At 63.3% G+C, this 24,718-nt stretch overlaps 1 protein-coding gene across 18 annotated transcripts in view; it reads right to left on the bottom strand.

The window, feature by feature from the left end:
* Positions 1-24,718, bottom strand: part of Obscn (obscurin, cytoskeletal calmodulin and titin-interacting RhoGEF) — a 129,245-nt gene that overhangs the window by 18,013 nt on the left and 86,514 nt on the right. For 14 of the 18 annotated variants that reach the window (XM_087211021.1, XM_087211027.1, XM_087211034.1 and 11 more), the window contains 32 exons: positions 24,614-24,689; positions 20,324-20,590; positions 19,519-19,791; positions 18,842-19,117; positions 18,267-18,554; positions 17,896-18,165; positions 16,876-17,249; positions 15,380-16,253; positions 14,452-14,730; positions 13,674-13,752; positions 13,296-13,414; positions 12,916-13,113; positions 12,451-12,483; positions 12,208-12,306; positions 11,744-11,962; positions 11,450-11,510; positions 11,154-11,224; positions 10,576-10,698; positions 10,321-10,460; positions 9,758-9,958; positions 9,590-9,672; positions 9,074-9,247; positions 8,562-8,718; positions 8,310-8,426; positions 8,066-8,230; positions 7,825-7,983; positions 7,561-7,738; positions 6,997-7,110; positions 2,865-3,032; positions 2,545-2,647; positions 2,245-2,374; positions 1,463-1,574 (listed from right to left, as the gene is read on the bottom strand). In XM_087211021.1, the coding sequence (XP_087067147.1) occupies positions 1,463-1,574; positions 2,245-2,374; positions 2,545-2,647; positions 2,865-3,032; positions 6,997-7,110; positions 7,561-7,738; positions 7,825-7,983; positions 8,066-8,230; positions 8,310-8,426; positions 8,562-8,718; positions 9,074-9,247; positions 9,590-9,672; positions 9,758-9,958; positions 10,321-10,460; positions 10,576-10,698; positions 11,154-11,224; positions 11,450-11,510; positions 11,744-11,962; positions 12,208-12,306; positions 12,451-12,483; positions 12,916-13,113; positions 13,296-13,414; positions 13,674-13,752; positions 14,452-14,730; positions 15,380-16,253; positions 16,876-17,249; positions 17,896-18,165; positions 18,267-18,554; positions 18,842-19,117; positions 19,519-19,791; positions 20,324-20,590; positions 24,614-24,689 (5,980 nt within the window). The remainder of the gene's footprint in view (positions 1-1,462; positions 1,575-2,244; positions 2,375-2,544; positions 2,648-2,864; positions 3,033-6,996; positions 7,111-7,560; positions 7,739-7,824; positions 7,984-8,065; positions 8,231-8,309; positions 8,427-8,561; positions 8,719-9,073; positions 9,248-9,589; positions 9,673-9,757; positions 9,959-10,320; positions 10,461-10,575; positions 10,699-11,153; positions 11,225-11,449; positions 11,511-11,743; positions 11,963-12,207; positions 12,307-12,450; positions 12,484-12,915; positions 13,114-13,295; positions 13,415-13,673; positions 13,753-14,451; positions 14,731-15,379; positions 16,254-16,875; positions 17,250-17,895; positions 18,166-18,266; positions 18,555-18,841; positions 19,118-19,518; positions 19,792-20,323; positions 20,591-24,613; positions 24,690-24,718) is intronic. The other 4 variants (XM_087211032.1, XM_087211035.1, XM_087211039.1 and 1 more) reach the window with 2 other exon arrangements.

Here is a 24,718-nt window from a genome sequence, read left to right as displayed (position 1 = left end):
TCATGTCCCTGCATGTGTGTCTTGTGCCTGGACGTTTACACTCGTGTGTCATGTGCCCACATGTGGACATGTGCCTGTGCCTGTGCCTGTTTGCACAGGCTACTCCTTCGAGAGAAGGGAGCCCCCAGGGGGTGAGCCAGGCCCCAGCCGCAAGTTCTGGGTCTGGATAGAGCTGAACTGGGCAACAGCCAGCGCCCACTGCAGTGTGGGGTGGGGCTTCCTTTACGCTCCCTGCGGGTCCTGCTGCTCCTGGAGTGGCAGCGAGGACACTGAGTTGCTCAAAGCCTGGCACTTGTGCTCGTGGCCCTGAATGCCACCGCCGGGCAGTGAGTGTTTGCGACTGCGGGAGGAGGCAGCTGCGTGAAGCGGGGCTCCCAGCTGGGCAGATGCGCAAGCGAGGGAACATGCCCACCAGGCCGTAGAGCTGGGTGAGGTGAAGTCACAGGCCGGAGTTAGGAAGCGGGTTCTGGGCTCCAGTGCCAGCCCCTGGCATCAGCCAGGTGCCCAGGCCTCTCTCCACATTGCCACGCTCCTCTGCATGCAGAAAGACACTGCCTTGGCGCAGGGATGTTTCCTGACTGGGATGGGTGCGCAGGAAGTTGGTGCCAGTGGCACAGAACAGTGTGTGCCTGGTGCTGTGGGCACCATCTCAGGCTGATGAACACCGCGGCCCACTGGCACGGGCCAGGCAGAGGGACTCAGGGTGACAGGTGTGCAGCCAGGACAGGAGCAGGACCTCTGTCTCAAGCACACAGTCTCCATGATGACCACAGGGCACGGAGCCCCTGATGTCCAGCTCTGGTCCCATGGAACACCACAGGAGCAGGCTGGTGGATGTGGAGGTGTAGCTCCACCAGAGCAGGCTCCGCCTCTGCTTGCATGCCCCCAGAAACAGGAGGCTCGCCAAATGCCTGGGCAGCCCCCTAAGGGGGCAACTCCAAGTAGGCAGCTCAGCACAGATGCCCACTGCCCTCCTCCACACACTGGCTGCCCATGCACAGCTGAGGCAGCTGGGACCCTGGAGGAGTGATGCACCGTAACTCCCTTCACCTCTGTCCCTTGTGAGGCTCCTCTGCAGCCAATCCACTTCCAGAACCCCAGCAGTGGCCCTAGGCCAGGCAAAGAGCCTGCAGCTCTGCACCTCGTATGAGCCCCTTTTGCACCAAGATGCCCTGCTCTCGTTGCCCAACAAAACACAGGGGACTTAAAGAGGGGTCGGGCCCCTTCACTCTGCTGCCTCTCAGTCCTCAGCCCCACCCCTGCCAACCCCACAGGTGCCAGCAGCAGCCCTCTGGCCTCCGGCCATGACCCTTTCCTCCCGGGACCCCAACCCAGCCCCTGAAAGTGCAGCCTGACCATAGGAAGTGACATTCAGTACCCCTGAATCCTGCCCAGGCCTACAGGGGGTTGGCCTGGGGTCCAGCCTGGAAGTCCAAGGTGACAGGCGTGTGGCAGGACCTACCTTCCACGGCAGCCAAAAGCAGCTCCCTGTGCCGCTGGTCCTGCGCCCAAAGCACAGGACTCTGCATGCTCAGCTCCACGCCCCCACGGGCCATGCCTAGCTGGTTCACCAGCTGCAAAAGAGCCAGCAGAGGTCCCCTTGACCCTGCTTCCCATGGAGCCCATGTCACCTCCTGGGGCCACACCAGCATCTGCAGGGCACAGTACCCACCCTGGCTGTGCCCTGATGGGGACAGGCCACCTGCAGTGACAAGCTACTCCCCAAGGAGTGTGGATCTTGGGCTGGGTTTAATTTTAATGGACTTAAATGTAAACTTAAGCATCGCATGTGGCCAGTGGCAAATGCATCACACCATGCAAGGGTCCTCACTTCTGAGTGCACCCATGGGTCAGGGTCCCTGGCCAGAGAAGCCACATGGCACGCACTGGCCTGAGTAGGGCTCGGGAGAAGCTGGCATGGCCAGGGCCAGGCTCTGGGGGCACTAGAGTGGTGTCTGGCTACGTGGGGTCCCTGCGAGAAGCCCTAGCCTTGGGCCTGTGGACACAGAGAACAGGGGCAAGGGCTTCGTCTCCCACATGGCCTTCACCAGCACCAGGTCCTCCCAAGGGGTGACAACCACGTGGCATCTGTGGACCACCAGAGACAATGGCAAGGAGACCAAGAAGCGGGGGCCCTGATGCTGTGGGAGCTGGGAGGCTACAGGCGGGGGACAGCCAAGAACGGTCTGGGGAGGTTGACCTCAGTGTCTGTGCCCCAGAGAGACGCGGGCCTCCCTCACTCACTTCACACTCATAGTGCCCCTGGTCCTCGCGGCCGGCTGCCCGGATCACCAGTGCCAGCATCCCGCTGCGGGGCTCACTCAGCATTCCGTACTTGCTTCCCGGGCTCAGCAGGACCCCGTCCCTGTACCACCTGCAACCCCAGAGGCCGTGAGGCAGGGCCACCCCTGGCATCCTTCTCGTGCCAAGCCAGTACCCCTGGCCCACCTCACAGTCCAGCCTGCCCCGGCCCCCCAGCCCTCTGCTCAGGGGCCAGTGGCTGTGCCAGCCCAGCCCACGCCAACCACAGGGCCTGCACCCCACCTGATCTGAGGGTATGGGGCACTCTCAACGGTGCAGGTGATCTGCACATCCTCGCCTTCCACGAAGGGCCCAGCCCGAACCTTGCTCACAAACCTCGGGGGGACTGCAGGAGGAGGAGTGTGGGGTCAGAGACAGAAACGGAGACAGAGGCCCAGACCAGCGGAGAGGGATGTGTGGGGACAGCAAGGAGACGCAGGGAGTGGTGAGGAGCGGGCACCGTGCTGGGGCCGCTGTGCCCCCACAAAGTGCCGCCTGGGCCCCCGTGACGCCATGCCCACGGCCCCCAGCAGGGACCCTGTGCCGTGCAGGCACCCACCCACCTTGCACCAGGATCTTTCCCAGGGTGCTAGTGCTGCCAGCAGCACTGGCTGCAAAGCACATGTACTGGCCGGAGTCCACAGCCGTGAGGGTGTCCAGGATGAGGGCGCACGAGCCATCAGGGTCTTCGATGAGGATGTGGTGAGTGTCCACTTCCACTGGCTTCCCATCTGGAACGCAGGGCGCAGGCTGGTCGTGGTGACGGAGACTGGGTCTGGCCCACGTCTACCGCGTCGGGGCCCTCATCTGGTCTGTCACTGCTGTCTCTCTGTCCTCGTCTCCTTCTGTCGCGTCTATTCCAAGGGCACAGCTGGACCTGTCTCTGTCCCTGTCCAGCACGGACACCAGCCCGAGGGGAGCAGGTGGGGGACTTGCAGCTACAAGGACACCGTACAGGGAAGCCAGACACGCGGTCGACCTCCCCAGGACACTGCGACTCCTCGGGCCCCCCTGTGCCAGCCAAGCCGGGGTCACACCAGCCCACCACTCTTCCCTGGTCACCACCCAGCCCCTTCCTGTCCTCTCACCCACGCGCGGCCCCTGCAGCTACGCGTGGAAGCCAGCTCCGGCAGGAACGTCCCTGAGCCCCACCCCGCGAGCAGCCCAGACCCAGCACTCGGCCTCCCTCACGCCGTCCTCCCTCCTCTACCGAGCCAGAGCCACCAAGGAGACCCTCCTGGGGCAGGCGCGGGGAGCCACCCGCGGTCGCCCCCTTCCAGGCAGCGGGCACACAGCAGGCCCGGTCCTCTCAGTTACCCTCCTCCGTGTAAAGCACAATGGAAGATCTAAGCAGTCTGAAAACAATGAAAGAAGGCAATGAATGGTCCTCCAATAAAAGAAGCAGAAAGACTGAAAATGTCACAGTAGCTGCCCCTGTGTGACACCGCTTCAATGTGTCTGCCCAAGACCAACTTCCTCCTGGGGCGGGGACCTTGCTTGAAACAGCGGCACTCTTTGACCCGTGCGTCTACACATTCCCGCACCAGGGCCTGAGGTCCGGCGTGCGAGGAGCCACGTGCGGGACTCTCTCTGCCCAGTCACCGTCCACCTTCCTGTGTGGGAGGCCTGGGGCACTGCAGTTCCAGCTCCCGGACCGGACGTCCCAGGCATCTCGATTTTCAGCCGCAGACACGCTGGAGGGACGCCCCTGAACCCATCGGGACATGCCCGCGGAGAGGGCGGGAGCGCGCATGCCACACCCAGACCAGCTCCCTGTCCCGCCCCAGTGGGCTGACAGGAACAGAGCCCGAGAGAAGGGCAGGGCCGGGCCGGTGGTGACGGGGAGAGGTCAGGACCCATAGCCCTCCTGGGCTCACCAGGCACCAGGACCCTGGTCACACTGCTCCCGGCCTCACACCCTGACCTTCTCAGCCCACGACATGCAGTGGACCATGCTGTCCTCAGGGTGGCCAGTCAGAAGCATCGTCCTGGCTCTACCAGCAGCAGGCGCAGTGGCAGGACTGGGACGCTGCTGCCCACACAGGCCAAGTCGCCATGACCAGGCTCTGTGCCTGGCTCCCACCTCTCTCACAGCAGTGAAGGGGCCTCATCAGACTGCACCCTGCCTCTGCACCCCAGCCTCTAGACTGTGAGCCCAGGAAACCTACTTTATAAAGAGCCAGGCTCGGGTGCACTGCAGAGCAACAGAGAGTGACCCAGACAAGCTCTGCATTTCTGCGGCTGAGCATGCTGCCCCCCGGAGTCTCTGGCCATGGGCGGCCACCAGACACACTGCTCTGATGCCAGCTTCCTGCGCAGAGGGTGGGGGGATCCCAGATGCGCAGCCCAGTGAGGCCCTCATTCTCCACCTTGGGGCCCAATCCTTACAGACTCTAAGACAGCAGCAGGGAAGGGCCTAGCCCTCCTCACCCACGGCAAGGAAACAGCCAGCTCCTCTACTGCACTGAACGTGCAGCCACTCCCACAGGTGCTCTGCTCTCCCTTCATTCCACACGTCATACGGACAGCTGGCTTCCTACAGCCCGGATCTGCAGAACCCCACAAGGGGCCTAGGCTGGGGCCGCCTGTCACCCAGCAGAGCAAAAGCCCAGTGGCGAACACCAACCACCCAGATACACATCCAGGTGGTCAATGCCCAACACAGCTGTGACCTCCATGAAGCAGCCAGGGGGCCAAACTGTACACACTAATCAGGCTCTTCGGTCTTCCTGGCTGGGACCCAGATGCTGCAATTGCCTCGGTTCCAAACCATGACATGCACCTTAGGGTGGTCTGAAGGACTGGCTGGTGTTGAAGGAAACCCTACCCATGAATCATGTGTGGCCCCAGACACCAGCAGGTCTCTCATACTGAGGCTGCCAGCCACGGCTGGAACTGGGGTGGGACCAGCGTTACTTACAACAAGGCTGTTCAATCAGAAGACCCACCTAGGAATGTGTTCCTGCTGCCAACTCAAGTGGGCACTGACCTCCCTAGCCCAGAGATGCTGAGCTAGGTCCCTCCCTGCCAGGGCACAATGCATCCAGCTAACATCCTCCTGTGGAGGCAGGCAGCAGCAGCCCAGCAGGTAGAGCATCAAGCAATGGCTGATTAGGCCAAAGCTGATATACCAGAAATGCTGCCCTTGGCACGCTGGGCAAGGCTGACCCCTGATGGATGAAGTCTGCTGTCCTGAACAGAAGCCATGGAACACTGCCTGGCCGTGTGACTGCTCAGCTGGCAGACACGGAGCAAGGCCCACAGCATCGGTGTGTGTGGTGTCCCTGTGTGTGCCTATGGTGTACATGTGCGTGGCATGCCTTAACTGTAGTGTTCAGTATGAAGTCATGTGTGAACGCGTCTTTTGTATGTATGTGTACATAGGCATTAGTGTGTACTGTGTGTATCCACTGTGCACCTTGTACATATTCTATTCTATCCACACGCACACACAGCTACCATGTTACACACGTGTGGCACACACAGATAAGGCATGTCTTTGTGTGGTTACTGTAGTGTGTGCATGCCTGCATGTGTGTACCACGGCGTGCCCTCACAAGTGCACATGACCCTGCAGACGTGCGCAGCTCTGGCCCTGGCAGCTGCTCGGGGTCCCCTGGCCTCACCCCCAGCTGCCCCAGGCTCCCTCATTTCCCCCTTGGGAGACCCGGAGTCACAGTCCCAGCCTGGAGCCCCGGTCTGCAGCCCGCCTGGCCTTCATCCCACAGCCACCTGGCCAGCAGCACGAGTGACACTGCCTCATTTCAGCCCAGGTCTCTCCCTGTCCTCTATGACTGCACCTGCAACCCTGTGACCCCAGCTCCTCACCGTCCCCTCGTGGGCCCCACTGTCTGCACCCAGCTGCTCCCTGGGTCCTCCTGCCTCCGTCAGCGGAGCCACCAGCAGGTCAAACCTTATGCCTCCTCCTCCGGTGCCCAGGCGGCCCTGCCAGGGCAGCGGGTGTGTGGACACACCCAGGACACAGCCCAGGCGTCAGCATGGTGCTGGGGTCCCTGCTGTCCATGTCCTCTCAGCCTCTGCATTACCGCCACGGTGACAGGCAACAGAAGCCATCCGTGTCTGTCCCTCTGCTGGCCAAGACACCACAGGGCTTCTAGGCCAAGGCCTCGTGACTCTGCCCGAGGCTCAGGGGCTCCCCTGGCTGCTGATACCTCGTGTGCACCACAGTGCCGCTGATACGACAGTGCTGTTGGACAGCTCCACCAGAACGGGATAACTGAAGGTTCACGCAGTGACACCTGAGCCCTGCCCAGTGGCCTGTCTGGGTCCTCTGCTACAATAACCCCTGACTGAAAGGCACAGTGAACCCTTCTAGGGAGTGGGGAACCAAGGCTGCCAGCCGTCACTGGTCCAGCATCTGAGACCGCCCTGCCTCAGCATCAGTGACTTGCTGCTCACCGCAGAGCTCAGACGCTGCCTGGAGGCCGTCCTGGCTCTGTCTGCCTCTGTGCCCGCTGTGACTTCACATCACAGGCTTCTTTCTCTGCATGTCACCTGTCCCCAGGCTGTCAGCCCCTGGCCAGGCCTGGCCCAACCATGTCCCTCACCCCCTGGCCCAGCTGACCCCACACATGGCCTTGGACTTCGCAGCTACCGAGATCTGCCGGGCAGCTCTGCCCCAGTGCAGGCCAACACCTGGCCGAAGAGGCTGTGGACCCCGGCCCCGGGCTGCACCTTTGTACCAGCTGACAATGGGCTTCGGCGTGCCCGTCACTCGGCAGGCCAGCTTCACCGTCTCGCCCAGCTCAGCTGTGCAGTCGGCCAGCTCCTCTTCAAACTCCGGGGCACCTGCAGGAACACAGGGCGCTGAGTGCTCTGTGGGGGCTCAGAGCTGTGCAGCCCCCTCGGGTCCACCCTGGCAGGCCGCCCCACCCCATGCAGGTCGCCTTGAATCTGCAGGTGTGCCCTGATCCATCCAAGGCGGGGGTGATCACAGACACTGGGGAGGGGCTGGGGAGGATGGTCCACGCCAGTTGGACAGGAGACTCGGATGCAGGCCCCTCCCACCCGACAGGATGTCCGGGCATGCTCCACGCTGGGGCCCACATGTGTCCCCGTGCCTGGAGAGTCAGCCCTTGTGGGTCAGGCCCCACCAAACACCTGCTCGGGGCTCTGGGAGGCCACTGCCGTGGGCCCCTCCCAACACTGATCCTCCAGAGAGCCCGCAAGGCCACAGGGAAGGGGCAAGGCTGGGCCATCGCAGCAGCCCGATCCCAGCCTGACCCCCAGTACACTCACTCCACATGGGCAGGGCCAGGCGCTGCTGGATACCACAGATCTCCTTTACCCACGAGCTCTTGATGACAGTCGTCCGCGCCTGCAGCACGTACTTGCGCACAGAGTCCTCCCGCTCGTGCCACACCTCGAAAGCACGGTCATCCCCCTCCACCTGGTCGTTCAGGTCGATGCTGCTCAGCTGCGGGTGGGCGCAGGCGTCAGCAGAATGAAAGCTTTTGAGGCTGAGCCCAGGCCCCCCCCAGGGCCCCGCCCATGGCTGCAGACCTTCATCATGGTACGGAACACGTAACTGAAGGTGTCAGTGCGCCAGTCCCGCCGGGGCTTGCAGATCACCAGGTAGTGGCGGAAGAGGAAGATGTGGCGTTTGTGGCCCTTCCAGGGCATCCGGGCGCCTGGTGCGCCCTCCCACACAATGAAGTGACCCTGGGGGGTGAGTGGTTGCGTCAGTCTGCACACCCGGCCACGGGGCACCCAGCGTGGGCTTCCCACCGTGGCCGTGGCGCACCTGGCGAATGGGCTCCCCCAGGGCCTCCAGGGTGCCTGGGTAGTTCTCCATGAGAGACACATGCAGCTTGTTCTCTGCGCGCCGGGGCAGGGCAGACACCACGGCATAGGCCTGCTCCAGCAGTGCGCAGTTCTGCCGATTGCGGGCCTTGTTCCGGATCAGCTCCTGAGGGACAGGGGCAGAGTCAGGTCTGGAGGAGACCCAGCCCCACTTCCCAGGCCCACACCACAGGCTGGCAGCCCACCTTCAGCAGGGCCTGGTAGCGCTGCACACGCTCCACTGGCTGCTCTAGGTAGTGCTGCAGCGGGAGCGGCAGGGGCTGTGAAGGCTCCCCGGTGGGCAGCGTTTCCTCCACATACTTCTGCAGCAAACAGAGGAGAGGTCAAGCAGAACACACACACCCTCGGCTGGGGTCACGGAGCCTGAGGACGGCTGGGGTGACACGGCTTGACCATGAAGGGTGGGATACTGGCTCAGGGAGCGGCAGGCAGGGCACCTTGTAGAACTCCTGCACTGGGGTGCTAACGACCACCGCCTCAGCCTGCACACGGCCCACCAGGAACTCCAGGTACTTCTCGAAGGCCTCCTCGTTCTTGATGAAGCACATAGCCACATCGTCATCCGTGTCACAGCACTGCAGCTCCTTCAGGAAGCTGCCACAGAGAGGACACACACATGTGTGGGGCTCCCACGCAAGTGCACACCTGTACTGTGTGCCCGTGTGTATATATGCATGCAGGTGTATGCTGCACCGTAATGCTTGTGTGCACAGGTGCGTACACAAACTCGGGCATGCCGACCCATGCAGGCACAGCGTATTATGTTCGTGTGTGCTCGTTTATACATTTGCAATGTGTGCACACATGGTGGAGATTCATATGTGGTGTGCACATGGGTGTGTGGTGGGTGAGCATTGCGTGTGTGCACGGGTGTGCGTGTGAGGCGCGCAGGTCTTCCTGTGTGTGAGCCAGTGCGCATATCACCCGATGGTCCAGCCAGAAGCCTCACCTGCTATGGAAGCGGCTGATGTCCTGCACGTTTCGGAAGATGACCTCCTTCTGGCTGGCCACAGCGGGGGGCACACGGGGACAGCGGTCCAGGTGCTGCATGTGGTGGCTCTGGAGGAAGTGCAGCTCGCCCACAAAATCCTGCTCTGAGCTCAGCAGCTCCCGCATGACAGCGCTGGGAGGGGAGCAGCTGTAAGGAGCCTGAGGCCACACGGCCATGCCTGTATCGGCGGCCCAGGGCCTCAGCTCCTTCTGTTGGTCAGCGGGGCCTTCTGCACTGCGGCTGCCTCTGCCCATCCAAGCAAGGTGAGGAGGACAGGGGCACCCCTGCCGGCAAGATGTCTTGGGGACAGGCCAGTGGTCGACACCACAGGGACTGGGCCGCCCTCTGTCCTCGGCCTGCACCCACCCCGGATCAGCATGCATGGCACCCAGAAAAAAAATGTGCAGAGCCCACAGCTTAGAGCCAGGAGGGTCTCGCTGTGCAACCAGGGCTGCCCCTGCCCAGCACACTCACCTGAGCTTTGCCCTGTACTCATCTTCAGACAAGGCCTCCCCGGGGAAATCAGGGGCTTCAGGGGGCCCCCACTCTGGTGACAGCTATGAGGGGCAGGCCGAGGTCAGGCCGTGGCCCCACATGGGGAGGTGGCCAGTGACCACCCACCTCCTCGCCTGGCACTGGTACCTTGAGCCTCTTATCCAGGTAGGCGGGTGACACCCAGCCTTGCCGGGAGGGGCTGGATTTGGTGGGCTTGGTGCGCACGAGCCAGCGCAGCGGGTGAGCCGCGTCCAGCACCTCTACATACTGCCCCTCCCGCAGCACGATGGCGTCCTGCTCGGCCCCCAGGGGGAGGTAGTCGGCAGTGACCACGTGGATGTCAAAGATCTGACAGGGAGGGCAATGCACTGAGCAGGCGGGGGACACCAGGCCACCACGGCCCCAGCTGCCCCAGGGATCCAAGGGAGGAGCGAACGCCAGGCCTGCCACAGCCAGACCTCAGGGCAGGAGTCCCCAGGTCATGGCACAGCTCAGGGCTGCCGCCCACAGTGGACAGCAGGAGCAGGGGCCCAGGGAAAGCCACACTTCCTGTGTCCACACCCCCCACAGGCCACCCGCCACCCTAAGACCCGCGGGCACAAGACTCATCCACGTGCATGCCCGGGGGTCCTGCTGGGAAGCCAGTCTGCAGGAGCCTCGTGTGTGAGGGCCGGGGCGAGCCCTGCCGGCACTCTGCGTCGGCCACCCACCTCGCCGCGGGAGTCCCCATCCTCCGACTCCGAGGAGGACTCCTGCACGCTGGACGCGGGCCGTGAGCGGCCACGCCGTGGCGACGCAGACGGCGTCTTGGACTCCTCGTCGCTGTCACCCCCAGGCACCTGCAGCTTAGCTGAGGAGGGTACGGGCTCGTGAGCCCTAGAAGGCCACCAACTGCCTCCTCCTGCCCAGACCCCGGCGCCCACCACAGGGGTCACAAGGGCTCCACCCCAAGGTGCAGCTCTCACCCTGGGGGATCCTGGCAGACACCATCTCGGAGATCTGGGAGGTGAGCTTCTGCAGGAGCTCCTCTGTGTCCTCCTCAGCCAGGGACAGGCGGCCACGCGCTTCCTCAGCCGCCAGGGCCTCCCCTGGGGGCACACAGTCACCCAGCACCCCGCAGGCCAGCCTCAGTGGGGCTCCAGGCGGGCATGGGGACACGGCTGCCCAGACAGGGGTGACGCCCGGCTGTGCAGGACCGAAGTCCAGCTAGCTCGTGAGCATCCGACCCAAGCTGTGGCCAACAGGGCTGCACAGGGGGACGGGGGCACCGTCCAGGGACGGCAGAGGCGGGCGGCGGATGAAGGGCGGAGGTGGGAGGGCATCAGACCCCCGTCAGGCCGGCACCACGACCGCCCTGCCCCATACCTGATGCCCAGACCCCCACACAGCCTGCGGGACCCGACGTCTCAGGTGCACAGCCAAGGCCTGGACACGGCCCTGAGAAGCAGGCCCAGCTGCGGGGCCCACAGCCAGCCGGCCCAGTCCAGGAGGAGGCACCCACACCCCACGGCAGCACAGAGCTCGCGTGCCCACTCTCCCATACCTTTCCTCTGCCCAGCCGGGCTGGTGACGCCTGCAGACTCCAACATCTGTGCAGAGACAGCTTGAGTGGTCCTGCGGGGAGGGGCGGCCTGAGGCTGAGCTGCTCCACGCCCCAGGAGCCAGAGAGAAGGCTTGGGGCAGCCGGCCAGGATGTGCCAGCAGGGCCCCGGGAAGCCCTCTCTCCAGTTGGAAACCGAGGCACACAAGGCTGAGGCTGGCCTGAGCCACGTGGCCTGCATGGGGAAGGGCGGTCCTGCTCCCCTCCTACCCTCCCAGCCTGGCCGGGTCCCCACTCACCCCTGCAGGAAAGAGGAAATGAGGGCTGCCTTGGCCTTCTCCGGCTCCTCCTCCCGAGGCACTGTCAGGAGAGCAGACCGTCAGGCAAGGCCGCTGACCCCAGACGTCAGACCCCAGCTCCAGGCCTGTGGCCACCCTGCTGCAGTGGAGGGACTGGGCCTGGATCCAGGGGCTGAGGTATACCCTAAGTGCTGCACCAGGGGTTTGATCGATTCCTGCAGCCTGGATGGGGTGAAAGGCCACACCTGACGGTGCCTGACACCACCTCCTACCCCACCCACCCATCCTACTCACAGCCAGAGACGTGCAGGCTGGCGGAGCACAGGGCCTGGCCGGCAGCGTTGGAGGCAATGCAGGTGTAGGTGCCCTGGTGCTGCGGGCCCACGTCCAGCAGGACCAGGCTGTGCTGCTGGCCCGAGCTGGCCACTGTGTAGCCTGGGGTGTTGGGCCCGATCCATAGCACACCCCTCTCCACTTCCTCCCGGAGCCAGTGCACAGCGGGGGCCGGCTGTCCTGAGGAGGGAAGCAGGTGCTCCATGGGAGTGGCCTGTGTGCTGGCCTCCCAGGGACAGGGCGCACCCCCGGGGCAGGACCCACTCAACCCCCAGAGACAGCCCAGACCCCAGGACAAGTCCAGTCCTCCTCCTCTGGGAGACAGGGCCAGTGCCTGCTTCCAGGCCTGCAGGGACAAGGTCTCTGGGGAGGGTGCTATCTCTGACTCTCGGTGAGGCGGGGGCATCACTCCAACAACTGCCTACCTTCTACCTTCACAGAAAACATGATGCTGGAGCCCCGCTTCACCTTCCTGGGGGTGAACCTCTCCAGGATCCGGGGTGGCACCAGCTGCTCGTGCACATCTGGAAGGTGCGAGTCACTCACTGGTGGGCATCCCAAGCACCTCCACCATGCCTCTGCCCCTGCATGGCCCAGGCCTCCCCCTGGGCCCCTCTTCCAGCCCAGAGCCAGGGCGGTGTCCAAGCCTACCCACTAGGGCAGTTTACCTGGCGCCAGCTCCTCCTTGGGCTCCTCGGGGCCTGGAAGACACAGGGTCAGACATCAGCACTCACCGGCCCCCTTGGCCATGGGAGGCGCTGTGGGACCCAGGTCACGCTGTCATGGGCACAGGCTCCGACCCTTTGCTGGGCCATCAGCCAGGAAGCCGGCCCACACACTCGGTGCACAAGGGCTTGCTGTCCCCTCATCCCCCCAGGGGCGGGGGCCTCAGCTAGCGCCATCGCCATGGAGTGGACCCCGGTGCACGTGGCAGCCGAGGGTCACACTTGGGACTAACTTCCAGCGAAAAGAGGAACGTGTGGGCCTTTCTTTGCCAACGTTCTTGCTCTGCCTGTTTCCATAAGGGGCCCAGCCCCTCTCCCACAGACACCTGCCCGCTCCAGCCACAGTGGCAGTGCCCCCAGGGGACACTGTCTGAGGGCTGCATCTCCACCCTGGCCCTGGGCACCCACCGCAGACCAGCAGCCGGGCGGACGAGTAGGCGGGGCCCATGGCGTTGCTGACGTAGGCTGAGTACTGGCCGGTGTCCTCCCGGGTGACTGTGACTATCTCCAGGGTGTGCAAGCTCTTCTTGTCTGTCATTCGGATGTGGGCGGACGCAGCCAGGGGCTGGCCATCTTTGAACCAGTACAGCCTGGGGGCTGGGGAGCCTGGGAGCAGAGGGCAGCAGTCAGCACAGGGCCGGTGTGCATGAGTGCCAGGCCCAGCCCAAGGCCACTGCCAGCAGGCACCACACTTCCAGAGCAGGAGGCCCCAAACCACCGCGACTGTCTCTCGTGTACCCCGCACACCCACCTGAGCCCCACTGGCAGCCCCATACCCCAGGCCTCACCTTTCACCCTGAGCTGGAGCTTGGCCAGGCGCGTGCCTGGAGCCACCTGCAGGTCCTTCAGTTCCTCCACCACCTGAGCTGGCTGCCCCTCATCTGACTCCGTGCCCTCCTGCTCCCGGCTGGCAGGAAGGACAAACAGGGGCAGCCACTGAGTGGACCAGAAAGAGGGGCCAGGGAGGGACCGCGGAGGTAAAGGTCAGATGTGAGTGGACTCTGGGCTTGGAGCAGAGAGCACTGGGCCTGCCTGGAGGCTCTAGGGTCCAGGGCCAGTCCACACCCGCCCGGCTGAGCAGCACAGCCCTGGACATCAGCCACTGGGCTTGGCTGTCTGATGACCACCGCACAGCCAGGTGTCCCCAGGGCCCCACATGGCCCCACCTGGACAGGTATCCCTGGGCGCTGAAGTAGGACGAGGTCTCCGTGGCATCCGCCGCGGTGTCGTAGTCTGTGCTGGTCACTGGGGACAGAAGGGGAGCTGGAGGCAGCCAAGGACACAGCGGAGCCAGAGACCCTCGGCCTGGCGCTGTGAGAGGAGCAGCTGCCTCGCGCCTCCCCGCCCCTGGCAGGCACCAGCCACGGCTAACTCCCATCTCTCTGACCAGACAGGCTGGAGGGGCCTTTGGGAGGTCCTGAGGTGAAGCCTCAAGACCAGGGTCACCGCCCTCAAAAGCGAGCCGGGCACGGTGGTGCAAGTTTGAAATCCCAGCACTCAGGAGACTGAGGCATGAGGCTCTAGACCAGCCCAGACTTCACAGTGAGACCCCAACTCAAGACAAAACAGGAAAAAAGGGGCTAGGGATGTGGCTCAGTGGTAGGCGGTAGAGCACTGGTTAGCATGTACAAGGCCCTGGGTTCAATCTCCAGGGCCACAGTAAAATAAAACAAAAAATGCAAACTTAAGAAAAACTATAAATCCAAAGTTGCTGGCAGCTCCGTGAACACCGAGGAAGAGAAACACGGTATTAGGGTACAGCAAAGGGAACTGCCATCAAATCGCCACGCAGCAGCAACAAAGTGTGAGGTCCCCTGCCCCCCACACGGCCCCAGAGCTTGTGGCCTCTGTCCCACTTCCTAGGAAGGCACCGCCAGACAGGAGGTGGCTCTGCCCTGCCCAGCCCAACACCCGGGTCCTGGCTGCCCACCGGGCATCACTCACACTCCACACGGAGCTCAGCCTTGGTGGAGGAGACGCCCATGCTGTTCTCGGCCAGGCAGCGGTAGACGCCCATGTCCGCGGGCACCACAGCAGTGATGATGAGCTGCTGGCCTCCCTGCTGGTCCTCGTTGATCATGTAGTGGTCGTCCTCCTCCAGCAGCTTCCCGTCCTTGAACCAGCGCACGCTGGGCAGGGGCTGGCCTGTCACCACGCAGTCGAAGCTCGCAGGGTACCCATCCTGCACCTCTTGGTTCTGCAGCTCCGTCAGGAACACGGGGGCTGGGACAGGCAGGGGGACGTGAGTCCCCATGGGCCGACAGGCACCCTGGCCGTGCTGTCCACCCCCTGGCCCAGGCGGTGTGTGATGTGAAACACAGGGTTCTCACAGGCGCGACAGACCTGCAGGCTGAAGAAGCTGAGGCCACCCACCGCCACCCCTCCTCCCCCCAGAACTCCCTCTTGGACCCCAAGCTTCTGCCACCACAGACAAGAGGGGTGAAGGAGAGGGGCAGGTGGGAAAGGGGGTGGGCCTGTGAGCGGAGAGATCTGAAGTGTGGAAGTGCTCAAAATCCAAGGGAAGCGTCAGGTCATCACCTAGAACCTGCTAACGGCCCTGAGACACTCGAGGGAACGTTGAGACCGATTCTCGGATTCTCGGTTACGCTCCATCACCAGATGCTCCGTGTTACACCCCAGAGTCTTGTTAAGGGAAACACACCCCCAGGAAGCAAGTGTTCATGTTCTCACCACAGGTGGGGACCTGAGGCTCGGAGAGGCTGAAGCAGCTGCCCTACCTAGGGCACACAGCACTTCCCCTTCCCACCTGGCGGGCGGCACTCTCCCGACCGCTTCTCCAGGCCCCACCAACTGCCCCACCTCCCCCACCTGAGCTGCAGCTCCAGCCTGGTCGCGGCAGCTGCCCACTCACCAGCATCAGACGGCTGCAGGCCGGGCGCTGCTTCCCGAGGCATGGCAGAGGCGGGCGCCACCTTGCCCATGCGCATCTCCACCGCCCCAGGCCCCTGCTCCGTAAGGCTGATGTCCACCCTGACGCCCATGGTGGCAAACATGTTCCGAAAGCGGGCGGCGGCCCGGCGGGCCTCGGCAAGTGCTTCGAAGCGGATGCAGATGAAGTGTTCCTCTTCGCGGTACGTCTGCCTGTCATGGGCAGGCTCCCCCAGCTCTGCAGGGCCCTCATCTGCGCTGAGGAAGAGCTCCGCATCCAAGACCTCGGCTGGGCCCTTGGTGCGAAAGAGCCGGTGCAGGCGCCTCGCTGCCCGGCGGAAGGCTTCGTCCAGCTCAGTCCCCGAGGAGCTCTCAGCCTCGCTGTCCGTGCCGCTGACCACCACACAGGCGCTATGGCTCACCTGGCCAAACCTGCTGCTCACCCGACACGTGTAGCGGCCAGCATCAGCACGACCCAGGCCAGTGACCAACAGAGAGCAGGTGCCGTCCCCCCGCTGGTCCATGTGGTGGTGTCGCCCATCTGCCAGCTCCATGCCATCCTTCAGCCAGCAGGCCCGCACGTCTGCCTTGCTGGCCACTACACACTCCAGCCGCAGGGCGTCTCCCACTTGTGCCTCCGTGTCCCCAAAGGTGCGGGAGAAAACGGGCCCTTCTTGCTGCTTCATCTCCTTGCGGACCTTGTAGCCCTTGAAGGCAGCTTGGATCTTCACAGCCGCTCTGTCCATGGAGGGGTCGCCCAGACCCTCAGCGCTCGAATCCCCTGGAGGCGGGTGCACAGTGGCGGGCTGCTCCTGCTGTCTCTGGGACTTCACAGAGGGGGCAGCTGGGGCCCCAAGCTGGGGGCACAGTACAATTTCACAGTAGGGCAGGGAAACAGGGCAGGTGTGCAGGGTCAGGGCCCAGCACTCTGTCCTGTCCCCCCCGCCACTGGCAGCCACAGACACAAGTACAAAAGAGAAGGGGGAATGTACGGATGGATGGTGCATGGGGGCGGATGAACAGAAGGTGGATGCTTGTATGGATGGATGAATGGGTAAAGAGAGGGGCAGATAAACGGGTGAACTGGAAAACAGGTGCAGAAGTGGTAGGTAAGTAGCAGATGGGGGGTAGTGGACAGGCCAACAAACGATTGATGCGTAAGCAGTTAAACCGGTGCGTGGATGCAGGAGCAACAGATGGTGGATGAGTAAATGGAGAAATTTAACACCAGACAGATGAACGGATCAAGCACGGATGGGTGGGTGGATGACGGATGGGCAGGCTAAATGGGCAGATGAAAGCCGGTGGGAGATCACGGATAGAAGGATGGACGGATGAGTGTCAGATGCACCAAAGGACAGTGGAAAGGACAGTGGCTGCACGGAAGGGCTGTGAGTGGACGGGAGGAAGGATGTGCACAGGGACGGGACGGTAGGTCCGGGACACACAGGCCTCTCCTGGGCCAGGCGGGAGGCTCACCTGACGGGCCAGGAGCGAGGCCCCAGGCCTGCCAGCCTTCTTGAGGTAGGTCACCAGAGAGGGGGTGCCTGCCCGTGACTCGTCGTCCGAGCTGGTGTGCGAGAGGTCAGCCTCTCCGGTTCGAGCCAGCTCATCCGCCGTGGAGTAGCCCTCAGAGAGGTCAGGGGCCACCTCCTCTACCTCCTGCCGCAGGCACTGCACACGGCTGGCCTCCTCGGGCAGCTCACTGATGGAGTCCAGCGTGGGCTCACGGCTCATGCGGCGCTTCCGGGCCAGCGCCTCCCAGAGCAGGTGCAGGTCGCCCTCCTGGGCGGCCTCAGGAGGCAGGCTGGGCTGCACGGGGACCTCGTGCCCAGAGTCGGGGCTCAGTGCCACTGAAGAGAGCAGGAGACCAGTCAGCAGGCCAGGACGGATACGGCCCAGACCCACCTTCGCAGCTGACCAGCATGGGCCCTCAGCACCCGACCCCTCCCAGTGCTCCCCAGGCCGGCTTGTCTGTCTCGTGCGTGGGCACCGGACGACCAAAGGAGACAAATCTGTCAGGTCCAACCGGGCTAGGCAGCCCTCCCTCGCCCTGCTACTAGGAGAGGAGACAGAGATGCACAGAAGACTCAGTCCACCGTCAGCCACGGAGGAGACAGCCAGTGCCTAGGCCAGACTCAGTGGGGAAAGGGGCACTGAAGCTAGGGAAGGGGGCCCCAGAGCACGGGGCAGGCTCAGGCTGGGAGTGGGGTCAGAGAGTTGGGGTGCCTCCAGGTGGGGAAGGGACGAGTGCAGGGAACGCCGGACACACTCGCACCCAGGGCAGGCTCCGTGAGCAGGCGCCACTGTGGGGGGAGCACCAGCACTCTGCAGAGGGCCATGCAGGGGTCGAGGCCAGGACGGAAGGCACAGGGACACAGGGGCTGCCCCGTGGAGGCGGGGCGGCTGGCAGAGGCACCCCCTGGCATACCCCTCAGGTCACACGATGTACCTCGCAGACCCCCCAGTCCTTCCCCACACTCCAAGCCCAGGACGTACCCCGGAAAGTGGAGGGACCACAGCAGTACTCGCCCTGGTCTTCCGCCCTGAAGTCCCTGATCACCAGCATCTGCTGCCGGCCACGAGAGACCACCTCAAAGCGCCCGCCGTGCTGGATGCGCTCTGTCCCCTTGTGCCACACAAGCTCTCCGGCCTCGGCTGCCACCTCCAGCTCCAGACAGACATCCTCACCAGCTGCCACCTGCCGGGACTCGGGGGCCACAGGCCCGGGAGGCCCGGGAGGCCCGGGAGGCCCGGGCTCAGCAGACTCTGTGGGGACAGCACACGGACAAGGACAGCAGAGGACAGGCCCATCAGCCCAGCTGCACTGGGGGCCAGCCACACCCGACTCGGGGGAGGAGGCCACTCACCCAGCCGGACCATCTGGGGCAGGTGCACAGGCTCCCCTGCGCCGGCCGGGCCCACAGCGGCCACTCGGAAGCGATAGGTCTCCCCAGGGGTCAAGCCGTCCACCACACACTCCGGCCCTGGCACCAGCTCGTGCCGCAGCTGCCACTGGCCCGCGGACCCCTCCTTCATCTCCACCCGGTAGCCACAGAGACCCCCACCGCCGTCACTCATAGGGGCTGCCCAGGACAGCGTCACCGCGTGGGTGCTGCGTGCCACGACCTCAGCATCCTCCGGTGGGTCAGGGAGTCCTGTGGAGAAGAGGAGGTCAGCGAGCCCACAGGGCCTGCAGCCCTCAGCAGACACCGGGCACTGGCACAGGGCCTGCCCTGACTTTCATGAGCCTTACGGACCAGGGCACATGGCATGGAGAGACTGTGCCCAAGCCCACTTGGGGTGGAGCCACGAAGAGCCCCCGTGCCTCATGCATGACAGGCCCTCATTCCTCCTGCCCAGCCCCCTGCCTGCAGGACCCCACGATGCCTGCAGGAGGAGCTCCCTGAGGTCCACGAAGGACCCAGCTGTCTGCGTGACCCACCTAGCACGGATAGCCATGCAGAGGCCACAGCTTCTCGGGCAGCAAAGGTGACCTCGCCAGCATGGCACGGACGGGCACAGCGCAGCCACAGGGCATGGTGGCTGCCATCAGAGGTCACTGTCCAGTCTGCATCGTCGGCGAGCACTGCCGTACCATTGAGGTACCAGGTGGCTTCACCCATGGGCACTGCCTCACTGAGCATGCAGGAGAAGTGGGCCTGGTCACCGGCCCGGACCGCCACATCGCGCAGGGGTTCCAAGACCTCCAGACGCCAGCCTTCAGGATGGAGTGGGGGGGTGAGTGGGGACCACTGGCAGGGCCACCTGGCTGCAGGGTCTGGGGTAGTGCCCCCTGCCAGCAGCCTGCAGAGCCTTGGCTAGGAGTGGTCTGAAGCCCCATTTCCCAGCCCCCTCCCCAGCCCCGGTGCCCCTGGGTACAGCTGCCTGGAGAGAATCTCAAGGGCTGATGACTCCTTTCCTGGCGAGGCCAGGCAGAGCCCCTGGGGACAGGGCTTCAGAGACACCCCTTCCATGCCTGTGCCCAGCGCCCTGCCCCACCGGTAGGTGGGGCATCTGCCCAGGCTCCGCCTGCTGCTTCCTCCTCCAGCCTCCCAGCCTCCAGAGAGGCAGGGGTCTCAAAGCTCAGCCTGCCCCGTCCCACCTTACGCCCTGACTCACCTCTAACGGTGAGAAAGGCAGAGGTGACCACATCCCCGGCCAGGAAGGTGACCTGGCAGCTGTCCTGTGGCCGCAGGTTCTTGAGCAGCAGCAAGTGGCGCAGACCACCCTCAAAGTAGACAACCTCGGCATTCTCTGACGTGTGCACAGGCTCGTCGTCCAATAGCCACGTGTGCGCTGCCACCTCAGGCCGCGACAGTTGGCACTCAAACAGCGCCTCGGCCCCCTCAGGCACATCCACATTTTCCAGGCCACGGACCACTGTGTTCTTTGCTGCGGGGAGGGACAGCAGCTCAGGGGTGCAGGGTCCCTAACACTGTGCCCCAGGAGAGCACCCAAACAACACGAGCCCAAGCAGAATGCTCCCCATAAGCACCTCTGGTGGCATGGGGTACCTGGCGGCTTGAGACATCTCCACCTCCCAGGCATTCAGAAGACAGAGGAGCACAACCTGCCTGGCTTGGCCCCAGCAACAGGCTGAGCCTGGCCTCCGCCCATGGCTCCCTGTGCACCGGGGCCAGTGTGCCCCAACAGCACTCAGGCCTGTGGTGCCTCAGGACCTTCTCCTCACTTGCTCTCAGGAGACACCAGCCCAGGCCACAGCCCATTCTCCCTCCTTGCTACACACTTGTCACAGAAGCCACGCTCGGCAGCCGGCAGCCCTAACCCGGCTCCACCTCATGCCCAGTGGGACAGGCGCACCACCTCCCAAGGTTGTCCTGCCCGTTCAGGTCGCCTGCCTCGAGGGCTGCCACCACCTGCCCTCCATGCCCTGCCAGCTGCAGCTGCCTGCTAGGCGCCTCACCTTGCACTTGTAGCAGTGCCACCACTCGGGTGCCCGCAGCCTCACAAGAATAGATGCCACTGTCACAGGGCAGGGCCGGCCTGAAGGAGAGCCTGGCCACGGTCCAGTCCTGCTCTGTGACGACACGCTGCCCATCTGCACACACCTCCCGCTCGTCCATCTTCCACGTGGCCTGCACGGGCCGCGAGTACTGGCAGAGGAGCTCGGCTGAGCTGCCCTCCTCCACCACCAGGTCCCGCATGGCACTGACCACCTCCACCATGGGATCTGTCGGCCAACACGCCGGACACCGTCAGCGCTCCAGCCAGCACCACGTGGCCCTCCCCTCCACCATCCGCGTTAGTGGCCTGACGGCAGTAAGCACACAGCATTGGTAGGCGACAGCACGGCCATGGCTGCCTGCCTGTGCTGGTGACAGAAGACAGCCCCTGTTGCAGATGGCCCTGGCCACGCCACTCAGTCCTGCGGGAACTCGTCTTGCTCTGAGCTCTTCTCCTCCAGGAGCCTGCAGGCCCTGGTTCAGCACCTCTGCCCCTCCAGTAGCCTCATCAGCCCCCTGGAGGCCCAGCCCACCCCCAGCTGCTGAAACTACTCAGCGTGGCTACTGACCCCAAGGACCTGATGGCCCTCTCCTTGTCTTCTACAGCACAAGGAGGCCTCTTCACCGAAGCACCAGGGCAGTGACTGCCCTCCCTGTCCAACTAGCTCTAAGTCAGGTGGACACAGACCCCAGTGGAGTCCACAACAGGGACAAAAGTGAGCAGGGCCAGGTCAGGGCCTGGGGTAGGGGCCTCTCCTCCCAGAGGCCAGGAAGGACCCCTCAAGCCTGGCCTTTCCAACTGGGGAGCTGCAGCCAGCAAGGTGGCGGCCAAGCAGACAGCAGGCCACCGACCTGCACAGCAGGGGCACAAGGCCAGCATCCAGCTGGACAATGCCCTGAGCTGGAAGTGAGACAGGACCTGCCCTGGGCAGACAGCACACACAGGCCCTCCCACTCCCCAGAAGCCCACAGGAAGCATGCGGGCAATGGGACAGAAGCACCAGCTGAGGGGTCCCCGCTGGCTGATACCTTTGACCAACAGCTTGGCTGTGGACACCAAGGGCCCAGTGCAGAAGGTAACGGTGCCTGAGTCGGCCAGCCCCAGGCCTGAGAGCATGAGGGAATGGACGGTCCCATCGCGCACAGCGATGGTGCTCTGGGGGCTGTGCTGCAGCGGGGCGCCATCCAGCCACCAGCGGGCCTGAGGCGACCCTGCCCGGGACACCTCGCAGGAGAACACAGCCGTCTCCCCTGCGAAGACATCCACATTCTGCAAGCCTCGGACCAGGCACAGTGCTGCCTCTGCGCAAGAAGGCAAGAAGGAGGCTGGGCTGGGGTGCCCGGGGTCTTCCAGGTGGGGCCAGTGGTTCAGTGGTGGAACGGGGTGCAGCACTGGATTGGTCCTTGTCTCTCAGTGGTCCAGAGAGACAGGACTGTCTTGGCTGACCTGGCTTAGGCAGATGAGGGATCTCAGGCGGGGCCCTAGATAGCTTCAAGATGCAGCTGCCACCAGGAAGCCCAAGTCCAGCCCGGCCCAGCAGCCTCTGGGATGCAGGGCGGCAGGAGGTAAACCTCTGTGAACGGACTCCGACAGATCTGCGGAGCTCCCCACCGCGGCGCCTGGACGGCCTGGATCTCCGTGCACCCTACCTCTGCACTTATGGCCTCTGCATCCCTCTCGTTCCTGAGTGGACCCTCTGTAACAAACTGGCCGTGAGCTGTCCCACAAACTGATGACAGCTGCGCAGCAGTGCTGGTATAACCTGGGATCTGCAGTTGGCATCCAGAGGGGGCAGCCTTATGGGACTGGAGCCTCACAAGGTGGGGCCTGCGTGACCTCTGGATAGACAGCGTCAAAACAGAATTATAGGACAACCACGTGGTGTCTGATGTGGAACAAAGCCACACACATTCAGCATTCTAGTCGAGCATCATGTGGTGAGAAAACAGTGAGCATACTGTACTCCCAAGGAGTGGGAGGGCCACTGTGTGCTGTCTGCCTGGCAGGTCAGAACAGGAAGTGCTAGGACAGTCCTGAGGCCTGCCTTGGATCTGACGCCACCGAACCCAGGAGGATCATCTGAGCTGGGGTCTGGAAAGCCACCCAGCCAGCTGACCTACGCTGGTCCCAGAGGACATCACAGGTGCCACCCACTGTGAGCCCACAAGGAGGCTCAGCCCCAGCACAGCCCCCAGCACCCCACACCCTGTACGAGGCAAGGCAGCATGGATGAGCTCTTTGTGGCTTGGGCATCCCTCTGCCCCAGGGCTGCTGCTCCCAGGGGGTCCCTGTGGGAAGTGACCCCTCCATCCCCGGTCTGGGGAAGTAGGTGCTCCTTTACCCCGGGAGGAATTGTGTCCAGAGGTCCCTGAGGATTCCAGGGGCCTGACACTGGCTTCAGCTGCTCCCTGCCTATCACACGACGGGGTCCACACTCAGGGGGCTCCCCAGTTGCCCCATGCTGCCCACACAGTCCCGTTCTTCCTGTCCCCTCTCAGCCAGACATTCAGGTAGCCTCCACAGATAGAGGAAGAGAGGCTGAGACTCCTAGGCCAGCGACACACACATGGCCAGCCCCCACACCCCAGGCTAGAGAAGGGCAAGACCAAAAGCTTCCTTCACAAAAGAAAGAAGACACCCGCAACCTGGCCTTGTATCTGCGCACTTGGCACATGGCAGCCTGGGCCTCCTTTTAAGACAGAACCGTCCACAGCTATCAAAGTTCAGCCGCCTCCACCCTGAGGGGTACAGAGTGATGAGGTGGGCAGGAGCTCCTTGCAGATACCAGTACCAAACAGGATGAGGCTGGCCAGGGAGCCGCACACCCTCCACAAGACCTCTTCAGGAGCTGCTCCACTCTCTTCCCCACTGACACTCCCACACTGGCCCCCAAAGGCAACCTGACCCCCTCCCCTCCCTGCGTGTCTACTCCTACCTGGATGCCCACTCGCACAACCATGCCCACGGCTCTCCCAAAGCCAGATTGGTGGCACAAGCTGACCTACCCAGGATGGGGAAATCTGGCCTAGGGCAGGGATCCTCACCACCCGCACAGCGCTCACCCCGTGAACACCACACCTGTCCTGCACTGCTTGTTCTTGGGATACCTATGAGTGCCCCGCTCTATCCCTCAGCTCATGGGCACTGGTCCTTGCCAGCCCCTCCCAGCCCCACAGGCCACAGAACTGACCATGTGACCCCTCATCTCCAGTTTCAGGGCAGGGGAGCATGGGATTCAGAATCCACTGTCTCCCTGTCTAGCTCCATTAGCAGACTAGGACTTCCACAAGGGCAAAGCAACACAGGTTCATCTTGAGGTCTAGGACTTGACCAAGGACATGGATTCAGAGGGTCTGTTCAATGGTGAATGGATGAGTAGTTGGCTTCTGGGTGGACAGATGGGTGGGTGGCTGGATAAATCCATGGATGGATGGTAGAAGGGTAATATCAGTAAGTGGGTGGTGGGGCAGATGGATGAGTGGATGGGTGAATGGATGATTAATGGATGATGGGTGGTGAATAGATGAATGGATGATCAATGGATAGTTGACAAATGAGGGGTAAATAGATAAATAGATGGTGGAGGGGTAGCCAAATGTGAATATGGATGATGGACAAATGGAAGGGGGAGAGGTAGATGGGTAGATAATGGGTGGGTGAATGGATGAACAATGAGTGGGCTGCTGGGACCAGTTTGAGAACCAAGAGTAGGACAAGAAGGGAAGGGCACTTAAAGCAAGCACTCAGCCAACCAGCTCTGGGAGCAAAGCACAACCCAACGTGAAGGTTCCTAAAATCCTGTTTGTGTGCTGGGGTCATGTCTACTATGCCCGAATCCATACATGCACCGGGGCTGTGCTGCTGAATCCACACCTCTGAGCCTGCCGGGTGAGCAGTGTGTGTTAACGTGGACGTGCACGCACAGGTACAGCCTGTGTCACAGAGGTCAGGAAGGCCATCTCCACCTCAGGGCCCACGCCCACAGCAGCCAGGCTCTGCACCTCCGGCCTGCAGACAGTCCTGCCCTGGGGCCCCACACACCACAGAATTTCTCAAGGAGGCCTTCACCAGCTCACCCTAGTGGCTCTCCCTGGCTCTAGTGACCAGAGCTTGGGAAATTGCCAGCCTGGAGCAAGATCGCTGCAGAAAGTTTTGGGTTTCCACCGCTCTCCACAGATGCCACGGGTACCATGCTGCCTGCCCAGGGAGCATCTCCAGGGAAGGACTGGACGTGCAAGCAGCTGCCCACCTGTCACTATCAGCTGGGCTTCCGAGCTACAAGATCCCACTTGGAAAGTGACAGTTCCAGCATCATCGAAGGTCACCTAAGGAGGCAGAGAAGCTGCTTGACCCT

Source organism: Heterocephalus glaber, unplaced genomic scaffold, assembly GCF_053883595.1.
Source record: "Heterocephalus glaber isolate CG9 unplaced genomic scaffold, H.glaber_assembly_v1.0 deba00001272, whole genome shotgun sequence".
NCBI classification, from domain to species: domain Eukaryota; kingdom Metazoa; phylum Chordata; class Mammalia; order Rodentia; family Bathyergidae; genus Heterocephalus; species Heterocephalus glaber.
Note: the sequence above shows the minus strand (reverse complement) of the source record. Positions and strands in the feature narration are given on the sequence as shown.